This window comes from Peromyscus maniculatus, chromosome X, assembly GCF_049852395.1.
Source record: "Peromyscus maniculatus bairdii isolate BWxNUB_F1_BW_parent chromosome X, HU_Pman_BW_mat_3.1, whole genome shotgun sequence".
Taxonomy (NCBI): Eukaryota; Metazoa; Chordata; class Mammalia; order Rodentia; family Cricetidae; genus Peromyscus; species Peromyscus maniculatus.
In genome coordinates, this window is record NC_134875.1 from 141,531,160 (window position 1) to 141,553,930 (window position 22,771).

The 22,771-nt window shown below is 42.7% G+C and overlaps 1 protein-coding gene across 40 annotated transcripts in view; it reads left to right on the forward strand.

Moving 5' to 3' along the window:
- The window catches only part of Huwe1 (HECT, UBA and WWE domain containing E3 ubiquitin protein ligase 1), a 195,775-nt gene that overhangs the window by 166,243 nt on the left and 6,761 nt on the right, over positions 1 to 22,771 (forward strand). For 20 of the 40 annotated variants that reach the window (XM_076562377.1, XM_076562359.1, XM_076562380.1 and 17 more), the window contains 23 exons: positions 245 to 378; positions 570 to 738; positions 2,050 to 2,278; positions 2,949 to 3,127; positions 3,399 to 3,488; positions 3,639 to 3,793; positions 5,489 to 5,534; positions 7,423 to 7,710; positions 8,990 to 9,245; positions 9,452 to 9,582; positions 10,347 to 10,561; positions 10,639 to 10,939; positions 11,088 to 11,190; positions 11,996 to 12,542; positions 13,192 to 13,795; positions 14,655 to 14,773; positions 14,869 to 15,025; positions 16,118 to 16,250; positions 16,505 to 16,707; positions 17,315 to 17,442; positions 18,591 to 18,687; positions 21,458 to 21,616; positions 22,206 to 22,451. In XM_076562377.1, the coding sequence (XP_076418492.1) occupies positions 245 to 378; positions 570 to 738; positions 2,050 to 2,278; positions 2,949 to 3,127; positions 3,399 to 3,488; positions 3,639 to 3,793; positions 5,489 to 5,534; positions 7,423 to 7,710; positions 8,990 to 9,245; positions 9,452 to 9,582; positions 10,347 to 10,561; positions 10,639 to 10,939; positions 11,088 to 11,190; positions 11,996 to 12,542; positions 13,192 to 13,795; positions 14,655 to 14,773; positions 14,869 to 15,025; positions 16,118 to 16,250; positions 16,505 to 16,707; positions 17,315 to 17,442; positions 18,591 to 18,687; positions 21,458 to 21,616; positions 22,206 to 22,451 (4,689 nt within the window). The remainder of the gene's footprint in view (positions 1 to 244; positions 379 to 569; positions 739 to 2,049; positions 2,279 to 2,948; positions 3,128 to 3,398; positions 3,489 to 3,638; positions 3,794 to 5,488; positions 5,535 to 7,422; positions 7,711 to 8,989; positions 9,246 to 9,451; positions 9,583 to 10,346; positions 10,562 to 10,638; positions 10,940 to 11,087; positions 11,191 to 11,995; positions 12,543 to 13,191; positions 13,796 to 14,654; positions 14,774 to 14,868; positions 15,026 to 16,117; positions 16,251 to 16,504; positions 16,708 to 17,314; positions 17,443 to 18,590; positions 18,688 to 21,457; positions 21,617 to 22,205; positions 22,452 to 22,771) is intronic. The other 20 variants (XM_006993980.4, XM_006993987.4, XM_015987469.3 and 17 more) reach the window with 7 other exon arrangements.

The window sequence follows — 22,771 nt, forward strand, 5'->3', positions numbered from 1 at the left end:
CTCCTCAAGCACCACCCTGGAGCCAGCATCCACATTCAGCAACCCTGCTCAGCGTGTCGATGCATTGATTGGCACTCTCAGGAAATCTGGGCTGGCTCACTAAGTCTGTACATCACCCTAGATCTGATTCTTCCTCTCTTAGAGTCAGATACCCCATCGCCTTCCCACTCAGTCTGCCGGCCTGCACAGTGGCCTGTTTTCTAGCTACTCAGTATAGTCCTCCAATGTGCTCCCTTTGTTTTAGATTCCATGAATATCCTGGACCCTGAGGATGAGGAGGAGCACACTCAGGAAGAGGACAGCAGTGGCAGTAACGAGGATGAGGATGATAGTCAGGATGAAGAGGAGGAGGAGGAGGAAGATGAGGAAGATGATCAGGTGAGGGGGGACTGTGTTTGGGTTGGTTCAGATGACCTCTTCCATGGGAACACAGAACTACAGAAAAACGGACAATCTGGGTTACTAGCTAGCCTCGTCGCCTCCCTCCCTCATGTGCTCATGTGGCCATGACACCAGGCTTCAGAAAACACTTACCTCCAGCAATTCTCCATCTCGTATTTTCCCTTAAGGAGGATGATGAAGGTGAAGAAGGAGATGAAGATGATGACGACGATGGTTCTGAGATGGAATTGGATGAGGATTACCCTGATATGAACGCTTCTCCCTTGGTCCGATTTGAGCGCTTTGACCGGGAGGATGATCTCATCATTGAGTTTGACAACATGTTCTCCAGTGCTAGTAAGATACAGGGGCTCAGCTGGGTTTTACCTATTGATTCTTACACCCTTCTCTAGGGTAAGCCAAGCAGTGAACTAAAGCAGCCATCGATCTGATAGAGGACAACACTTCTTTTACTGTCCTGACATCCTGTGGCAAGGGATGTCTGAATCCATCTCTCTGGATAGCATATCCTTGCAAGAAGGAATCGGAGGAGACTGCTCTTGCTATCTCCAACTCAGTAAACAGGGAGCTCTTAGAGCCCGGACAACTTGATGTTTTGCTTGATTGAAAAAAAAAATGAGACCAAGTCTTGACTACATCAGGCACCTGAATGCACACTGCAGTGACAGGGCAATCAATAATCCTTAATTCTGTAACGCTGGATCTCAAAGGTTTGGATGGACACCGCTGAGCCTGGCATTAGGGAGTGGATTTTAATAGATTCAATGTTCATCACGGATGCAACTGCTCAGGAGAGAGAAGAATCTCTCCACTCCTTTCCTATCAACATCAACGTTCCCTTGTAGCGACGAGTTCTTAGCCTCAAGCTGTCTTCATGGGACAGGTCTTACCTCAAATCACAAGCATATTATAGCTGGAAACACTTAACAATTCTGGTCTGTTGTCTTGGCCATAATCTTTTACCTCTGAGCCTCAGTTTGTCACCTGTAAATGAAAAGCATGAAGATAAAAAACAAAATGAGCAGTAGATAATTTTCAAGATACCTTCTATGATACTCTTAGCGTTTTTTGCGGGTTTTCGTCAATCTCTTAAGTATTTGAGCCTCTGTCCATTCAACAAATTGAACAAATATTTGAGATGTACTCATTGGTCCATGGTACTGGGGATAAGGTTGTAAAAAAAAAAAATGGAGTTTTTATCCTTTATAAGAGCTTTATAGTTCATGGGAATTATAAGTAAGCAGACATTGCATTGTAGTACATTAAGAAAGCACAGAGTAAAGGTGTATCTAATCCAACGTATTAGACTTTAGAAGAAGTAACATCTTGATCTGAAAACAAAAGAACAGGTGAGGAAGAGAAGCAAAATCTTTCAGGCAAAGGAGCCAGCATGTGTCTGAAGGGCCTTGAAGCATCACTGGTTGTGTTGAAAATGGCTTGGGAAAAGGTAGTGTGTAGGATTTTGTTGAGGTGTTGTCATAACCTATGCTAGTATTGGAGACTGTAAATTAGGTGTGGGAATGAGGGATAAAGAGAAAGTTCAAGTTTTCGTGTAAGTAAGGCCCAGGAGACATGGTTCTAATTGAACCAAAGCCATCGAAAAAACTTATTTTGGGGACTGACCCCCTTTGCATGTTATCCTTGCAGCAGACATCCCTCCATCCCCAGGAAATATCCCTACTACCCACCCATTGATGGTACGCCATGCAGATCACAGTTCCCTGACACTGGGCAGTGGCTCTTCCACAACTCGTCTCACCCAGGGCATCGGTCGCAGTCAGAGGACCCTAAGACAGCTGACAGCCAATACTGGCCATACCATTCATGTTCACTACCCTGGGAACCGCCAGCCTAACCCTCCTCTTATACTGCAGAGGTGAGTTAGAAGCAGAATCTATTGGACTCAATGGAGCTCTTAAGAATTTTAACTGAGTTTCAACATTGTCTTGACCATAAGTCAACTTACAAATAAGGTATGTGTGCTAATGTATAATCTTTGGGGGAAAGAATTCCAAGCTTATATAAACATTTACTTAAAAGTACTGCCCAACCCCGTGTGATGGCACATACCTACTATCCCAGCACTCAGGAAGCTTAGGCAAAATCACAAGGTTAAGGCCAGCCTTCGCCACTAGGTATATAATAAGACCAGCAAGCATCTCATCTAACAGTGTGATACAATGATGACAAGGTTCTTGTGCTATAGCTTAGAATTTAGTAAGTGAAACAAATTTAAAATGAAAGAATAGATAGATATAAGTGGCTTAAGAAGGCTAGACAGCCAGAGGCATTATGCCTAACACAGTTCCTGGTGTATAAAAGCTTTCTGGTGGCACTTGAGTGTTCAAGGAACTATAGAATATTATGTGGTTTAAGCTCAAAGTTATCAAACTGATATGCTAATCAGAATGGTAGTAAAAGGTTTAAATGTGGTATGATAAAGTTCATCCATAACCCTAAGTTTAGTAGATCTACATGCACGATCTCATGGTAACAGGTTTCTGTGGACTTAAAAATGACAGTGGTACCTAACCATTGCTCTACAGGTTGCTTGGTCCTTCAGCTGCTGCTGACATCCTTCAGCTGAGCAGCAGCCTTCCCTTACAAAGCCGAGGCCGGGCCCGCCTCCTAGTGGGCAATGATGATGTCCATATCATCGCCAGGTCTGATGACGAGCTGCTGGATGACTTTTTTCATGACCAGAGCACAGCTACTAGCCAAGCAGGCAAGTTTGTGCAGTAAGAGAAACGATAGGAATGTTGGGTTCTTGTACAATTCGAAGAAGGGCAGTGTCTTTGCTAGAGAAACTACATTTTATGGGAGTCAAAAACACTTAGTAACTTAGCCAAGGGCAACAACTCTTTACTGCCTCTGGGTACCTGTTATACACCAAATCTTGGGGCAGGCCATGGGTCCTTTTAGGAAAATACTGCAATTTTTAGGTCAAACAACACTACATAAAACCTAGAATTTCACTTCATTTTATTCTCCTGTAGGGACCCTGTCCAGCATCCCTACAGCTCTGACCCGATGGACAGAGGAATGCAAAGTTCTTGATGCTGAGAGCATGCACGACTGTGTTTCAGGTGTGTGTAAGCTTGGTCATAAGAGCAATCATGAGCCTTCCAGTGCTAAGACGACTATGCAGAGTTGTTTCTGATTCTCTGGCTGCAAGCTCTGTCTCTGAACTTCTCAACCTTCCAAAGCAGCCTCTGATCTTTGCCTTTTTCTTGTAGTGGTTAAAGTACCCATTGTCAATCACCTGGAATTCTTGAGAGATGAGGAGCTAGAAGAGAGAAGGGAGAAACGCAGGAAACAACTGGCTGAGGAAGAAACAAAAATAATAGACAAAGGCAAAGAAGACAAGGAAAACAGAGATCAGAGTGCACAGGTGATTCCAAGGGGCCAAAGAGATGCACATGTACCATTACCTCTGTTTGTTTTTATTAAGGTTTTTGCCAAGCCCATAGTACTTATCCACTAAATAATTCTAGAATATTACATTGAACCTGGGAAATTGTTCAGCCAGATGGATTCTTCATTCATCTGGTTTTTAGGCACCAACAAAAAAAATTCAGATTCAGAGGTAAATTATCCATTATCTTAGTGGAAAGCTGACACCAGAACCAATATGGTTTCTTGCATAACAGTCTTACTTTGTAGTCTCTATCTCTCTAAGGCCTGAAGATAGATCCTGACTTTGGCCCATGTTGGTTCTCATTTCCATTTCACAGTGGACTTCTAGTATGGAGAGCCTTACTTTAGTTATCTATAACTACATTCTAGCATTTAAATAGGTTTGGCATAGGTGTTAGAGATAAAAGTTTCCCACCCTAAAATCTGTTAACCACATAACTAAATGTATATGTATGAAGCTAATAGAAGCACAAAGAAATTAAGAATGGAGCAGAAAACTGTAGTATACCCCGTTCAGAAGTTAGGTTATTAGGTAGATTAAAAACAAGGACACGAGGAGCTGGAGGTAACCTTGGTTTGTTTGGTTCCTACCACCCACGTGACAACTCAGAACTATAACTCCAACTCTCTGTTATCCAGCATCCTCTTTTGGTCCCTAAGGACACCAGGCGTGCATGAAGAGCACATACACGTAGAGGCAGGCACATGCTCCTACAAAAAGCAATTAAGGACCCTGGCGGAAGAGGGGGTACCATTAAATGTTGAGGGTGTAGCTTAGTGATAGTGCATTCTCCCAGTCTGTACGAGATCCCAGGCTTGATTTCTAACACTGCTAACTAAATTAATTAGTTCAAACACATTGAGGTACTTGTTTATAATAACAAGCTTGCTCTAACATATCTTTACATAAAACTTGACCTAAAAAACAGTAACATTGTATATGACTGAAAGCTAAAATGGGCATTCATTGTAGCTCAGTGGTAGAATGCTTCCTGGCATGCACAAGGCCCTGGGTTTGATCTCGAGTAACACCCTAAAACAAAGCTAGTGTGGAAAAAATAATAATAAACCCAAGGAAGGGAAATAGATGGAACTAAGATTTTTTTCTCTCACAATTGTGCCCATTTTTAATTTGTGTTGTTTGTTTTGTTTTGTTTTGTTTTAATTCTCTCGTATATTTCCTGCCCAGCCCCATAGTTTTGCCTTTACGTAATCTAATCCATTTTTCTTGTGAGTTGCAGGACCTCACACATGGTAAACTTGAACTATCTTGCTGGGCTATATTATATCCCCAAGTCCTGTCCAAAGCTGTTGAACATTAGTATAATATGTATAAAGAAATTGGATGCCAGGCAGGGGTGGTGCAAGCCTTTAATCCCAGCACTCAGGAAGCAGAGGCAGGAGGAGCTCTGTGAGTGGGAGGCTAACCTGGTCTACAAAGTAAGTTCCAGGACAGCCAAGGCTTATTACACAGATAAACTGTGTCTCGTAAAACCACCAAAAAAAAAAAAAGAAAGAAAGAAAGAAAGAGGATGGATTTTTGTATTCTGAAATAGCCACACTGCCAGGTCACTGAATTCCTGGGTGGTGTAGGTGAGGGATGATGACTCTCGTATTTGACCTTTCACGTGTGCTTGTAAAGTCTCCCAATGGTCTCTTCTCTTTACAGTGTACTGTATCTAAGACAAATGACTCCACTGAACAGAATGTCTCAGGTAACTTTTCCTCCATTCCACTCTTGCTCATTATTAATCAGTGGATTCTTTCCGAATAGCTGGCCATGTGGGCTGAAGATGGACACTGGTGCTCTGTGAGATGAGGTAGTAGATTGTATAGTTTTAGGGTCATACCCCATCTTGGAGATAACTATACAGTCTACTGTCTTTCTCACGGTGGTACACTTCCCATCCAACTAGCCCTGTTGTGGTTATGCTGTATTTCAGTCTGACATGTACATAGGTCATGTATCTTATTCTTTTCCCCCCAAACTAGGCTTGTACATCTTTGAGATGGTTGATCCCTTTGGTATGGCACTTCATGAGAACTCAGTTCTCAGTTGCCAGGCCTCGGTGAAAATTAACACAGGGAAGTCTAATGTGTGTTTCAGAGCTAGATTTATTCCATTCAAAAAGACTTATATTTAGAAATTATGTTCTTCTAGTTCTTGGATAACAAAATACTGTTACTAAATTATTGTTTTGTTTTGTTTTCATACAAAACCAAAAGTAATGCCTACTTTATTTAGTCCTTTTCATCATTTATTAAATCTTAGTGGTCTGTGAGATCTAAAAGTCTAAATAACATTGTCTTGAACAATGGGAACTTTGTTTTGAACAATTGGCTGGGCTAAATGATATAAAAGTACATGCTTTCTATTCTTTCTAATCACCTTAACAATGGTCAGAAACCATTTTTGCCATTGGCCCATGTGGTATCATGTTTCTGCCATCCCTATTTATTCAGAACTTCCTTCTAGAATCTTCCCTCAATCTGCAGGCCTTGAATTGGGAGACTTATTTTATCAAAGCCTATACAATATTTCGTAAAGCATTGAAAAGAGAATAGATGTCCCCATGCCCTTAACCTAACAAAAGGGGTGTGAAAGGGTCTGCTACAAGGTAAAATGGCCTTTTGCCTACTGTCTGCTACAAGGTAAAAGGGCCTTTTGCCTACTGTCCTTACTTGCTTTTGCACATGCCAGGGTGAGGTAGTAAGTTGTATTGTTGTGGGGTAGGGATTTTAGGCCCCAATAAGAAGATAACTATACAACTTACTACTTTCCCTGGTGTGTGGCATATTCGCATGAAGTCTTGGCAGTGTTACCTTCATTAGAAAAAAGCTATAGATGTTTATTGGAAAAAAAACAGGACTCTAAGAAAGGGAGGAAGGGGACAGATGATAGAGTGAGGTAGATACTGCTAATAAGTGGTTTGTCCTTCATACATTAGAACATACTAATTATTAACTGATTATTTTACCATTGGGTATTAACTCATTGTTCTACTCTTTAGTTCTTTGGTAACTTCATTTACTTAGTAATAAAATAAGGATATGACGACAGAAATGGAAATTGTACTTTAAGAATTTTGAATAGAAAGCTGAGTGTGTTGGCTCATGCTTGCAAATCCACAGGCAAGAGTTTAAGGGCAGCTTTAGCTTCATAGCAAGCTCAGTACGAGCCTGGGCTGCATGAAACCCTGTCTTCAAACAACAACAAGGAAGAATTATAAATCAATTCTGACCATTTCTTGTTCCAAGTGAATAAGGAAATGTGAGAATCTATAAGCTTTTAGGGTTTTCTGTGTAGCCTCACCCTATCCAGGTGCTATACATTTGTTCCCTTCCATCTGGAACACAGAAAAAATTTTATTCTTTAGATCCTCAGAATAAGATCTCTGGTTCTTGAGACACAGATAGCACTGGTTTAGCCCTTATCACCATTATGCTACACACCAGCCAAGAGCTGTTTCTGGAAGCAGCTTGTTTGGAGAGAGATTTTCATGCCATTTGCCAGATGGGTCTTTACCAATCTGAATGTGCTGATTAGGATGCTTCCCATGGCTGATTTCCCCTTAACCTCCATTATCATTCTTTCTGATCAAGATGGGACTCCTATGCCTGACAGCTATCCAACAACCCCCTCTTCAACGGATGCAGCTACATCTGAGTCCAAGGAGACACTTGGTACTCTACAACCCTCCCAGCAGCAGCCAGCACTCCCAACCCCACCAGCCTTAGGAGAGATTCCTCAGGAACTGCAGTCTCCTGCTGAAGAAGTGGGGAACTCTGCACAGCTATTGATGCCTATAGAGTTGGAGGAATTGGGTCCCACAAGGACAAGTGGAGAAGCAGAAACAACTCAAATGGAGTTATCCCCAGCTCCCACCATAAGTAAGTAGAGTTTTAACTTCAAAGGGGCATATAAAAGAGAAAAGAATTGCTGTCTTTGTAGCTTTTCTCTACTTTCTCACTTTAAAGAATTAGGAGCTGCTATCCTTAGTTTCCACTTTAGCTTTCTTTGAAGCTAAAATGTCTCCTCTGTGTCGTCAGTTAATTTTTATTGAGTCACTTAATGATTGTGATCAGCACACCACCATTTATTGAGGCAGTACTCATTTTTTCTGAACTCTCATTGCCAGCTTTATTATTTAACTTACTTGATAATAATTTTTCAAAGTTGGTGGTAGTATCTTCATTCATAAATTTAAATTTATTCATAAGATAATTATCTCAAAGTCACTGAGTAGTTGAGCTGAGATTATAATCCATATATGTTGGAAGTCAACAATTTTACACTTAGTAAACACGAATCTCATTCAGTTTTCTCATCTTCCTTATCTCATGTACCTATTTCTCACTTATTTAAAATGAGGTCTCAAAATTCTTCTCAATAAAATATTTTTAGCAAGGTAAGTTGCAACCGTGTCCACTATCCATACTATGCTTTCCTATGATGTAGCCTGGAGAGATTTTTAAGGTACCAATTTTGTTTGTTTTTGTCAGGAACTGTTTCCTTTCCTGTTTCTGGTATAACATAAACAAGAAAAGTTATTTTAAGGGAGGAAAGGTCTTTTTTGACTCACAGTTCCAGGTTATAGTCTGTCATAGCAGGGGAAATCACAGCAGAAACATCATTATGTGTTAAACAATGAATACATGTATGCTGCTCAGTGCCCCTTCTCCAGTTAAACAGCCTACAGTCCCTGTCACCCACAGTGGGTGGGTCTTCCCACCTCAATGAAAGCAGGGTGTATAATTCCCAAAAGGTGTTTGTACAGGCTCATTTTCCAGGTGATACTAGATTCTGTCAAATTGACTGTAACTGTCCCAGGTGCTCTGTCTATTTAGATAACTGGAACTACTGGCATGTGGGTGTAAATGGTGCCTTCAGGAAAACTGAGAATGACAAATCCTTACCTGGGATGTCTTAGGGACATTGTTTCACAGACATGTGTAGAACAAACTAAATAATAAATAGAAAAGTCTTGAGCAGAATTTTAAAGGGCAGTTGAGATGGAAGAGTGAACAACAGATCATCAAGTGGTAATGGTAGAGAAGTGAAAAGTCTGTGCTAACTGTTGCAAAGGAAACAACCCTACCAAAGACTTTGCCTATCATACTGCCTTTATTCAAAGTACCTATCTAATTTCTCACTCTGACTTGCTTCTAGCCTCTCTTTCCCCGGAGAGAGCTGAAGATTCAGATGCATTAACAGCTGTCAGCAGTCAACTGGAGGGTTCTCCCATGGACACCAGCAGCCTGGCTTCCTGTACATTAGAAGAGGCTGTAGGTGACACTCCAGCAGCTGGCAGTTCTGAGCAGCCTACAGCAGGCAACTCCACTCCTGGGGATGCCTCATCAGTTGTAGCAGAAGTGCAAGGCAGACCTGATGTGTCAGGAGAATCTACCCAGCAACCTGACGACAAGTAAGCACTGTGCAGCCAAGAGAGTAGCAATGTGTTAGATGGTGTTTCAGGCTGAATTCATACTTGTTCACTATAGGGCATAGTTGTTGAACTGTCATCAATGTGTCTTACTTGACAAATGGGTATTAGATGTGTTTTTGTTGTTTGGTTTCTTTTTTATGGAAAAACAGTATAAAGAGCAATGAGACTTTTTTTCTTTTCTTCAGCTCTCCCCCTGCATCCTCTGAGAGTTCTTCTACTAGAGATTCTGCTGTGGCCATCTCTGGAGCAGATTCTCGAGGAATCCTAGAAGAGCCACTGCCTTCAACAAGCAGTGAAGAAGAAGATCCTCTTGCAGGTGAGTCCTTGCATGTTTGGGCCATGATGATGTTTCCAAAAAAACTCTGCATGGATATATCCACCAAGCACTTCCCTACAGATTGGGGAAGGGGGGTTGTTGAAGAAGGACCAGCAATAAGAGGGTGCTGCTGTTGCATAATGAAATGATTCCAGGCTTAGAAGTCAAGTTAACCTTAACTTTCTCACATTCTCCATCTGTACCATTTCCTGCCTTTATAAACTAGGACTATTACTTAATTAGTATCTCTAATCCTTATTGACACTGTTAGTCAGCTTTCCATTACTGAATCAACTATCTAAAATAATCAACTTTTAAAAAAGAAAGGAATATCAGCCTGGTGGCCGTGGCGCACGCCTTTAGTCCCAGCACTCGGGAGGCAGAGCCAGGTGGATCTCTGTGAGTTGAAGGCCAGCCTGGTCTACAGAGCGAGATCCAGGACAGGAACCAAAAACTACACAGAGAAACCCTGTCTCAAAAAAAAAAAAAGAAAAGAAAAGAAAGAAGAAAGAAAAGAATATCTTAGCTCACAATTGTGTAGTTTTTGATCTTTGGTCAGTTGGCTGCCTGTTGCTTTCGGCCTCTTTAGTAAGACACTGTATAATGGTATGTGGGAGAATCTTCATAAAGGTTGAGTCACAGCATACACTACTATTGAACTATTTGAAGCTTAGGAAGATAGGTTGTAGGTCTTCTCCATATCTTTGCAAGCAGTGAAAACATTCATGAAGATGTAAGTCCCTTTACTACTTAAATCTCTCCAGGTATCAGTCTCCCTGAAGGTGTGGATCCCTCTTTTCTGGCTGCTCTCCCTGATGATATCCGTCGGGAAGTCCTACAGAACCAGCTGGGCATCCGTCCACCAACCAGAACTGCTCCCTCTACAAATAGCTCAGCTCCTGCAGTAGTCGGGAATCCTGGTGTGACTGAAGTGAGCCCTGAGTTCCTGGCTGCCCTACCTCCAGCCATTCAAGAGGAAGTATGTGAGCGGGAAGATGGTGAGACCAGACCACCTGGAAAAGGGCCATACTCTTACTAATTTGTTTTGTTCTATAGGTGCTAGCCCAGCAGAGAGCTGAGCAGCAGCGGCGGGAACTGGCCCAGAATGCCAGCTCAGACACCCCCATGGATCCTGTGACCTTCATCCAGACTCTGCCCTCAGATCTGCGTCGTAGTGTCCTGGAGGACATGGAAGACAGTGTGTTGGCTGTGATGCCACCTGACATTGCAGCTGAGGCTCAAGCCCTAAGACGAGAACAAGAAGCCCGACAGCGGCAGCTCATGCATGAGCGTCTCTTTGGGCACAGTAGTACCTCTGCACTCTCTGCCATTCTCCGAAGCCCAGGTACAGAGGGAGGCAAGTGAGAGAGAGGACTCTGGAATGTCTTGGCCTTGTTTTAATTAGCCTCTTTTTTTGTTTTGTTTTTTTATTTTTGCCCTGTTGTATTACTTAAGTCAGCTTCTCCCCATTTCAACAATTCAGTTTCCGTTTTCTTTTTTTGTAGCTTTTACCAGTCGCCTGAGTGGCAACCGTGGGGTCCAGTATACTCGCCTTGCTGTACAGAGGGGTGGCACCTTCCAGATGGGGGGTAGCAGCAGCCATAATAGGTACTTTTGTTTTTCTCTCTTTTTTAAATCTTACCATACTACTTTCAGGGTGCCTTAATAGGTAGAGTGCCTTATAGGTGTCTATAGGTAGAGAAACTAAAAGCTCTTGAGGTAGGTTGAATGGCTATTCTGAACTGTTTGCCTTGAAATGAGTAGACAAGCAAAATCCTTTTAAATTCGCTTCTCAGAATAACACCAATTTTATTTTTACTAAGTCTAGCTAAAAGGCCAGACTCAAAAAGTTAGGCTGGCAGTGAACACTAGTTATGGTTTTAACAAAATAAAAAGTGGGGACCTAACTTGGTCTTAGGACTGTAACAGGTAGACTACAGAAGTAGAAGGGAGTTACTTATTAACTAGGCTGAAGCATAGTAGCTTTATCATCCCAAAACAATGGTGGAAGAGGATCAGTCCTCATAAAAGGATGGACGCTTCTTAATCTAGAAAAGGTTAAAAAAAAAAAGTTGGCTCATAGATCTTAGATTTTTGTCACTTGATAAGTGATTAAAAATATGAATCTATGCTTCCTTCTCTGTGGGCATGTGATTGGGAGCAAGTTACCTGATTTGTCTGAGCTTCTTGTTCACAATCTCAATAATAGTGAACAACATTCTCCAAGGAAAGAAGTTTAAGGACATTGTAAAGTGCCTTGTATACAGTAGATATACAAGAGAGTCATTGTTGTGGATAGTCTGTCTTCCTTGTACAGTCTCCCTGGGGTTGTCCCACTCATCCTCCTCTCATATATTTAGACCTCATCCTAGTGCTTTAGCTAGTGTTACCCAAAGCCATGTTCTATTTCTAGGCCTTCTGGCAGTAATGTGGACACACTTCTCCGCCTCCGAGGACGTCTCCTCCTAGACCATGAAGCCCTGTCTTGCCTCTTGGTCCTACTTTTTGTGGATGAGCCGAAACTCAATACTAGCCGTCTTCACCGAGTACTGAGAAATCTGTGCTATCATGCTCAGACCCGCCACTGGGTCATCCGCAGCCTCCTGTCCATTTTGCAGCGCAGTAGTGAGAGTGAGTTATGCATTGAGACTCCCAAGCTCTCCACAAGTGAAGAAAGGGGCAAAAAGTCAAGCAAGAGCTGTGCATCAAGCAGCCACGAGAACCGTCCTCTGGATCTGCTCCACAAGATGGAGTCCAAAAGTTCAAACCAGCTCTCCTGGCTCTCAGTATCTATGGATGCTGCCTTAGGCTGTAGGACTAACATATTCCAGATCCAACGTTCTGGAGGGCGTAAACATACAGAGAAGCATGCAAACAGTGGTTCCACTGTCCACATTCACCCCCAGGCTGCTCCTGTTGTTTGCAGACATGTTCTGGATACACTCATTCAATTGGCCAAGGTGAGGAGCTTGAAGAGTCCTTGGCTTCAAGGGGTGGAAGTAGGTGGTAGCAATACCCTGGGAGAGACTGGACAGTAAAGGGGTTAACAAGTCTCTTGGCTTTTATTTTGTATTGTGTCATGTGCTGTTTCTGGGAAATTGTCCAATAAACAACTGGATTTTTCTCTTTGTTCTTTACAATTTTTAATGTACTGTCTCAGTCATCAAAACAATTGTTTGCACTCTATGATTATTTTACAGATAAAGAAGCCGAGATTCAGAACACTTGAATGGCTTTGACATGTGACTAGAAAGTGACAAGCTCAGGATTCTAATAAACAGTGCTACTGTGTATTTGGGGTCCACCTTGTGCTAGGCACTGGGCAAAATGTATTACCTCATTTGTTACCAACAACTTTGCCAGGCTGTGTTGTCTTCCTGGTTCTATATGTGCAGAGAGACTTTTAGAAAAGATTGCTAATCATTGTCTTGCTTCAAAGCCCTTACTTTTTGCTTCACTATCTATTGGATAAAACTCTCATAATCCATCTGCCCTATGTTACCAGAGCTGTCCAATGAAAAGGAGAGTCTGAGAAGCATTTAGTCTTTTTGTAATAGAAAGGCTTATCCTCTACGAAGACCATATAGCCTATTCTTCTTTTCCCGGCAGGTGTTTCCCAGCCACTTCACACAGCAACGGACCAAAGAAACAAACTGCGAAAGTGATCGGGAAAGGGGCAGTAAGCAGGCCTGCAGCCCATGCTCCTCACAGTCCTCCAGCAGTGGCATTTGTACAGACTTCTGGGACTTATTGGTAAAACTGGACAACATGAATGTTAGCCGGAAAGGCAAGAACTCCGTGAAGTCAGTACCAGTGAGCGCTGGTGGTGAAGGGGAAACTTCCCTACACAGCCTTGAAGCCTCTCCACTGGGGCAGCTCATGAACATGTTGTCACATCCAGTCATCCGCCGGAGTTCTCTCTTAACCGAGAAGCTCCTGAGACTCCTCTCTCTCATCTCAATTGCTCTCCCAGAAAACAAAGTATCGGAAGCACAAGCTAACTCAGGCAGCAGTGCTTCCTCCACCACTGCTGCCACTTCAACCACATCTACCACCACCACTACTGCCACCACCCCCACGCCCACACCCCCTGCTGCAACCACCCCTGTCACTTCTGCTCCAGCTCTGGTTGCTGCCACAGCTCTTTCCACCATTACTGTAGCTGCTTCTACCACAGTGACTACCCCCACAACTGCTACCACTACTGTTTCAAGTAAGTGTCAACTCAGAGCTATGGGGTGTATGCTATAGCTCCCACCTTACTCCCACTTCCCAATCCTGGTAGTCCTCCCTAAATGGTAATTATTGTGAGAACAGGATGTGTTCATTCTTACCCTATCTGTTTTCTCTTTATCCCTTTCCCCTCACCATTCCCCCCCGCCTTGTGTCTGGTGTACACACCATGTACACATGCCTGTCAAAAGCTGAGCCTCTGGCTAGGCACCAAAGCGGGTAGTTAAAGTCCTAATCTTCAGGGATTTCCAGACTTAACAATAGATTGAATAAATGCAGTGTGATTTAAGGTAACAGACCATTTCAGAAAGTGGAGAAAATAAGCCATCTGGTAGCATTTCTAATCTCTCTGAGCTCAGTTAGAAATATGAGTTTTGCTTCCTTGTTTGTTTGTTTGTTTGTTTTTTGAGACAGAGTTTCTTTGTGTAACAGTCGTGGCTGTCCTGAAACTCACTCTGTAGACCAGGCTGGCCTCTAACTCACAGAGATCCACCTGCCTCTGCCTCCCGAGTGCTGGGATTAAAGGCGTGCGCCACCACTGCCCGGCTGCAGGAGTAGGTTTTAAAGAGTAAGTTGGAAAGTTTATAATAATAGGGGAACAATTTGGAGAAATACCTAGGATTTGTGGTCACCTTACAAGGCACAGTTAAGAATTGGCTCGGCATAGGAGTGCTTCCATAGTATGTATAACACCCTAAGTTCAATTTCCAGCACATGAGATTTTGCTTTGATAGGTAGATTGTCACTTTTTCTGCTTTGCCATTTTGAAGCCCTTTACAATGCAGCAGTTTGAGGCTTATGACAGTCACAGAGCTTTAATGTGTTCTGTTTCCTCAAAGCTTCCACTACTAAGGGCAGCAAATCTCCAGCAAAGGTGGGTGAAGGAGGCAGCAGTAGTATGGACTTCAAAATGGTATCCTCTGGCCTCACTGAAAACCAGCTACAGCTCTCTGTAGAGGTAAGTTTGAGCTTTTCATACCTTTTACAGTTGAAGGAAAGGGGTAGACATCTCAGTTCTCAGGTTAGGGCTTATTACTTCTATATTTTACCTAGGTGTTGACATCCCACTCTTGTTCTGAAGAAGGCTTAGAAGATGCAGCCAATGTGTTACTGCAGCTGTCTCGAGGGGATTCTGGGACCCGAGACACAGTTCTTAAGCTGCTACTGAATGGAGCCCGCCATCTGGGTTATACCCTTTGTAAACAGATAGGTAATAATATTAAAGCATTTTACTCTGTTTTATTGTAAGCATTCCCTAACACCCCACACACACATACACACACTCAAGCTAAATTAGACTGCGCTTCTAGAGCACAACTCTTGTTTTTCTCTGCTGTGGATTGTTTGAGAAGAAGACTGCCTGGCTTTCTTGCTATCACTAATGACTGTTATACAGCCTGTCATCAGTGCTTAGTGAAGAGATAAGTGAATACTACTCCAGAGAACTGAAAGGCCTCTTTTTTTTTTCCTTCTCTTTAATGAGTGCCTATAAGAGCTCCATAATGGAGTTGCAGAGACCACTTTTCTCATCTCAAAGATATTCCTACACTATGGTCAGATTCAGGAATAATGACCTTTTTTGTGTGGTTTTGAGGATGCAAAAGGTCTAGCATTTGGAAGTTGTCCAATTTTGTTAGTCTTCTTTTTCCCCCCAATAGAAAACTAGACCCAAATGTGAGAAAATCATTGGATCAAGGACTAGAAACCTTTCAGTGTGGAATGTTTCTGTTCTTTACCACCCTCGCCCTAATCATATGTCTCCCTTGATCTTGATTCCCTCCTTGTATCATCCCACAAATTGCCCAGAAGCTGGTGTAGGAGAGTTGATTGCTCTGTATTATGCAGGTATTTCTTTGCTGCATGAGAATTACAAGGTTTTTTTCTAAAAGAATTGGCCTCTAAACAGTCTAAACTTTCTTGACTATTACCAGTTATTTAGAGCCCATGAGCTGAGCATTAGCTCATGATTATCTCATAGTTCTTATAGTAATCCTGGGAGAATGGAATCAAGAAACAATACCACAAAACCTGCGTAAGTTTAAGAGCTATATAGAACTTAAGATCATGGTCTGTCTGGCTCCGAAAAAGATCCTTTTACTTTGCTACACCAAGCTGCATTTTGTATAAATTTAATAGACCAGTTATAAGTCATTAGTCCCTGTGTCATAAGCACATACATTAAACCAAATAGCAAAAATTCCTATTCACTCAAAATTTCCCTCAAAGATTTCCTGGTAAGATTCAACTTTCTGCTACTGCATTAAGGAAACCTCTGAACACTTAACTCCTCTTGCTTACCCAGGTACCTTACTTGCTGAGTTAAGAGAATACAATCTGGAACAGCAGCGAAGAGCCCAATGTGAGGCCCTTTCTCCTGATGGCCTACCTGAGGAGCAGCCACAGACCACCAAACTGAAAGGCAAAATGCAGAGCAGGTGGGTGGTAACTCAAATTTTAACTGTAGGCTAGAATCTGGCTTTTGCTGGTTTTTCTCTTCTGTTTCATTACTGTGGGTAGTTTTTCTATTTGTTCTATAACATACTTGACCTTGTATATTTCTCAAATTCTTAACACTTGTTATACTATCTTTTGAGGTTATTTTCTTTAGTTAATATCAGAAGCCCTCCTTGCTCTGAGTATTTATACTTCGATGTTTTCAATATACACAAGCCGCCTCTACACTATTCAGGTTTGACATGGCTGAGAATGTGGTAATTGTGGCATCTCAGAAGCGACCCTTGGGTGGCCGGGAGCTCCAACTGCCTTCTATGTCCATGTTGACATCCAAGACATCTACCCAGAAGTTCTTCTTGAGGGTCCTGCAGGTCATCATCCAGCTTCGGGATGACACACGACGAGCTAACAAGAAAGCCAAGCAGACAGGCAGGCTAGGTATGGAACTAGAGTGTCCAGTTGAGCATGATGGTGGTCATGCTGGTGCTGTGGGGCTTGGGGGGGTGGTGAATCCAGAGTCCCTGGAGGAATGGAGCTAAAGTGTCCTGTTTTGTTTGTGGTTGACCTTTCCACAAAGAACCCCCCCCCTTTTTTTTTTTTAAGATTAAATGTTGATGGCTATTGTATAACCCATTCAAGTTGTCTACCTGAGATTGAGTAGATCAAGTTAAAATTAAGGGGCAATAGAAATCTGGCAAGGAAATGGGAAGACCAACATTTTGCTGAGAAAGACTTGACTTATGGGTGTGTGCTTTCTGCCTCCTTGAACACTCTTAGCCATGTTCTCATACATTGGCCTGCCAAGTCATTTTTCCTCCCTCTTTCCTCCTGTCCCATAGAACACTCTTAACATACCACCATCCATTTGCCTAGCATCATTCCCCCTCTCTTCCCTACCTTGAGGCTTGATTGAGTATACAAAACTGCCTGAACTAATACTCAAACTCAGCATCCTTTGGCATCCATGGAGAGAGGAGAGAATTTGGGGCATTCCTTCTTCCTACATTTTATATCGTACCTTCCTTTTTTTTTTCCTTTCTCCCAGGTTCCTCCGGTTTAGGCTCAGCTAGCAGCATCCAGGCAGCTGTTCGGCAGCTGGAGGCTGAGGCTGATGCCATTATACAAATGGTACGTGAGGGTCAAAGGGCGCGGAGACAGCAACAAGCAGCAACGGTTAGCATGATGCCTGTGGCCCCTCATTCATTTCTCTACCCTCCTTCTTGCAAATGCCCTCAGTGGGTTTTCATTGCCCATACTTTGTATGCTTTTGCATTAAGTTTGCTAAAATGAATACCTCTAGACAACAGGGTTACTTTTTGTTGGTGTTTCCCTTACTGTTCATTGATTGTTTTACTGGTTTGTATGGACGTCTGGTTGGATTTAAAGCTTGGCCATCATACCCCACTCCCAGCTATCTAGTTAGTAGTGTTTTGTTAATTGCCTAATGCTCTGCCTGTATTCTGAGAGGATATGGAGTTAAAAAAATTTTTAATGTCATGAAATAATGCGGGGACAACTCAAGAGTCTCACTCTTGAAAGTTCCCAAAGCTAGGTATACATCCCATAGGGCCACTTTTATCTATCTACCCTGGCCTCTGCCTCTTCATAATCCAATTCCCTGGCATGTAGGAAATGATGCACTGTAGGAGGAAGATTTTGTGAACTTATGTAGCCACCTCATTGTTGGGATCCCAGATCAGAATGGCTGTAATAAAAGCTGTGGCACTCTCTCATTGCCTTCCTGTTCATAGAAATCACTTTACTAAGATACCAAGGTATCCTAAGACCTGGTTTTTCTTTATATAAAATTTCTGGAGCTAGGCAGTGGTAGTACATGCCTATAATCCCATCACTTGGAAGGCAGAGGCAGGTAGATCTCTGAGTTTGAGGCCAGCCCAATAGCCCACCTATGGGAGATTATGCTAAGTTCCATTTGAACAAGTAGAAGTAGATGGCCAGCAAGCCTACCTCATGTGTACATACACAAAACAAAAAAAGAACCTGTTCCAGAAAACTTGGAATTTTTGTCTATATCCAGGACACAAGTATAGGGGTGGAGTGGGAACTGAGTAGGAATTGGGTATGAGCAGCTTGTAGAAAATGCAGGCATCTAGGGAGCTCTTGGGGAAATCTGCAAACTCAGAATGAAAAGGAAGCATGCATGCCATTCTTTTGACCTGGAGAGCTATAGACTTTGATAACCAGGTAGGAGAAAGTATCTTCAAGGCTCAATATGTGAGACAGTCAAGGGCCAACCTCTAGTCTGTCCCAGAGGAGAGCACAGTTGCACCTTTTATGTGACCTTGTCTCCTTTTATCCAGTCGGAGTCTAGCCAGTCAGAGGCATCTGTCCGAAGAGAGGAGTCACCCATGGATGTGGACCAGCCATCTCCTAGTGCTCAAGATACTCAGACCATTGGTCAGTACTACTACTGCTTATAACTCAGCAAAAGAAAAAGTTAGAGAAATTCTAGTATATCCCCCTGTTCCCAAAATATGTATATATACTCAGTGAACACTGGTTTCTATAAAGGTTAATAGGATTTTGATTCCTATTGTAAAGAAACATTGGGTTATGGCAGCGTGTGTCTGGAGAGCTGAAACAGGATTATAAATGTGAAGTCAGTCTGGACAACATAGGGAGAACCTGTCTTTAAAATATAGCAAATTAGAGCCTGGCAAGATGACTGAGTGGATAAAGTAGATAAATGTTGTGCTTGCCACCAAGCCTGACAAACCTGAGTTTGAGCCCCAGAACCTACATGGTCAAAGAGTACTAACTCCCACAAGTTTTCCTCTGATATCTCCACATGCCCTGTGTTCTCTCTAAATAAATACATGAAGCCACTGAGGCAAGATTGAGCTACTCATATACCAAGTCTGTGAATATATAGTGAGACTCTGTTTCAAAAGAGGAGTGGGTGAGCTAGCTTACCAGATGAGGGTACTTTCTACGGAGCCTGATAACCAAGATTGACCCCATGGGACCTACATGATAGAAGGGAAAAAAATGAACTTCAAATCTCTCCTCTAGTCTCCACAAACATGCTGTGGCACATATGCAGCCACACATATACATACAAAAGTTAAATAAGTGGGAAAATGTTAATATAAGATTAAAAGGAGCCTAGTACTCAGAAGGCAGAAGTGGGCACATCCTTGAGTTCAAGACCAGCCTGGTCTACATAGGAAGTTTCAAGCCAGCCAGAGCTACATAGTGAGATCCTCTCTCAAAAGAAGAAAAAAGGAACTGTTGTATATCATGTGTGAATATGGCATGTGTTTCAGGTCTTGGCTCCCCCATTTGCTAGCTCTGGGTTATAAGGCAGGACTGTTCGGGGTGGGGAAAACAGCCCAGTCTAGGTAAATTACTTGCCATCCAGACATGAGTTTAATTCCAGGTCAAAAACACCAGCCATAGTGACACACTCGTATAATCCCAATGCTAGAGAAATTTCTGCCAACTCAGATCCCTAAGTTTAGTCTTGAGCTTGATTACCAACTGGCCTACCCTTGTCAGTGAGCTCCAGGTCAGTGAGAGACCCTATTTCAAAAAACCAGGATGGATGACTCTAGAGCAGCAGTTTTCAACCTGTGGGTCGCAACCCCTTTGGGACTCGGAAGCCCCTTTTACAGGAGTCACCTAAAACCATCAGAAAACACAGATACTTATATAACAGTAACAAAGTTAGAGTTAATGAAGTAGTAAAAGAAAATAATTTTTGCCCTGCAGTGGTGGTGCACGCCTTTAATCCCAGCACTCGGGAGGGAGGCAGAGGCAGGTGGTTCTCTGTGAATTCGAGGCCAGCCTGGTCTACAGAGCGAGATCCAGGACAGGCACCAAAACTACACAGAGAAACTCTGTTAAAAAAAAACAAAATAATAATAATAATAATAATTTTTATGGTTGTAGGGGGTCACCATGACATGAGGAACTGTATTGAAGGGTTTCAGCATTGGGAAGGTTGAGGACCACTGTTCTAGAGGAACAATACCCAAAGTTGGCTTTCATTCATATACACACAATATTTTTTTTAAAAAAAAATTAAATTAAAATGGCGATATTTGCCGGGCAGTGGTGGTGCACGCCTTTAATCCCAGCACTTGGGAGGCAGAGCCAGGCGGATCTCTGTGAGTTCGAGGCCAGCCTGGGCTACCAAGTGAGCTCCAGGAAAGGCGCAAAGCTACGCAGAGAAACCCTGTCTTGAAAAACCAAAAAAAGAAAAAAGGCGATATTCACACCTGTTAGAATTAAATAATTTAATATGTATGTGATACTTAGCCAAGTATCTGGCACGTGGTAAATGGCATTTTTCAGTGAGTTGTGCATAGAATGCTTTTGATGCCCTTGAAACAAATTACTTTAAAATAATGTTCTCAGAGGACAACCAATTTTGAAATACTTTATTGAGTCATCTGGACTTTGGTAGGTAAATATTATTCCCGTGTTCTCTATCCATTTTCTTTTACCCAAGAGCACATGATCTGCAAGTGCCACAGCCAGGATTTAAATGTAGGGCTGTCAGAGCCCTGAAGAATAGTCAGGATTTGGGTAGAAGATGAAAGCAAATGTCAGGAAGATGCCTAAGCAAAGCAGGGGTCTAAAGGGGGTTGGGTATAGAGTAGGGAGGTAGAGAAAGGGCTACCTTTCTAGTTGCTTCTCTCCCACCCAGAAGATTCAGCTAGTCTTACTAATTGGCTATTGAACCGTTGAGAATAAACTAGGAGAAATACCAACTATGGAGTGGGGGTGTCCATCTTGCACTAAAACTTCTTAGGGCTTTAAACTGCTGAGACAAGTTGTCTGATTTAAAAGGCATGAAACTTGAATCAAAATGTCTGGTTTATGTCCTAGCCATATCTCATAGAAAAGAAAATAGGGAGATTTTTAAAAAGCAAGTGGTCAGCCTGATTACAAGGGCAGCTATCAGAATCTGATGAATATGTTCTAAAACGTACTTGTACTGGAAAGAAACTGTCAGAAATTCCATTGAACACTTAAAAAGAGACTAGTATAATTGAGAAGCCAAATTTGCCATCCAGTGCAATACTTAGACCTTCTAGATGTTGTTCAGTACTCTTTGGCCAGTGGGCCCACTCAGTCTAGTGGCCTTTGCTTTTAGTCTGGGGAAAAAAATCTCGAATAAGAGAGACACTGAAAGCTTTCTGACTGTTCTTTGTGTTTCTAGTCGCCTCAGATGGAACACCACAGGGGGAGAAGGAAAAAGAGGAGAGGCCGCCTGAGTTACCACTGCTCAGTGAGCAGCTGAGCCTAGATGAGCTATGGGACATGCTAGGGGAATGTTTAAAGGAACTGGAGGAATCCCATGACCAGCATGCAGTGCTAGGTGAGTTGCTCTCTGAGGGCACACATTCCAAACCCCTTGGTCTGCTCTGGGACACTTTCTGCCAGGTGGTGGTGGTGGTGGTGATGATGATGATGTCTTGCTCTTTCAGTCCAAGTTTGTTCTCTCCCTCTGTGTGTCTGTAACAAGAGTTTAAAAGAATTGCCTCCTTGCCGGGCGGTGGTGGCGCACGCCTTTAATCCCAGCACTCGGGAGGCAGAGCCAGGCGGATCTCTGTGAGTTTGAGGCCAGCCTGGGCTACCAAGTGAGTTCCAGGAAAGGCGCAAAGCTACACAGAGAAACCCTGTCTCGAAAAAACAAAAACAAAACAAAACAAAACAAAAAAAAAAAAAAGAATTGCCTCCTCTCTTGGTAACTGATACATTTTACTTTTTAGCCTGAGATTTGTCTTTATTGCTGATTGCCTGTCCCACTTTCTGACTTCCTCTTTGGCTTTGTTTACCATTGTAGTTCCTACAAGTTTTCATTTATTCTTCCATGTTATATTTTTGTGACATGGTTATGGAAGGGTGGGAGTGTTTGTATGTTAAAGTTTGTAAAGTGTCATTTTGCTGTCATTGCTATCCCCTAGTGCTACAGCCTGCTGTCGAGGCCTTCTTTTTGGTCCATGCCACAGAGCGGGAGAGCAAGCCTCCTGTCCGAGACACCCGTGAGAGCCAGCTGGCACACATCAAGGATGAGCCGCCTCCACTTTCCCCTGCCCCCTTAACCCCAGCCACTCCTTCCTCCCTTGACCCGTTCTTCTCCAGGGAGCCCTCGTCTATGCACATCTCCTCAAGCCTGCCCCCTGATACACAGAAGTTCCTTCGCTTTGCAGGTACAGTGAACTCTTAGACCCACAGATACAGAAAGCATTTTATCTCTAGCTGATTCAGCAGAATCGGAAAGAGTGCAAGTATGCTTGCACACAGACACACACATTGAAAAAAAAATAGACTAGTAAGGGCAGGAGAGACCTGCTATAGAAGCTCTTAGGTTCTACCTCTCCATGTGAAGCCATGTGTTATATAAATGGCCATATTTCACATTCATACCTTGGGACTGGCCCCTAGCAAAATTCCTGATTTAGGCCCCTAAAACAATTAAGAGCAAGTTGGTAACTAGTAGATTGTTATATAGCTTCTTAGGACCTGTATA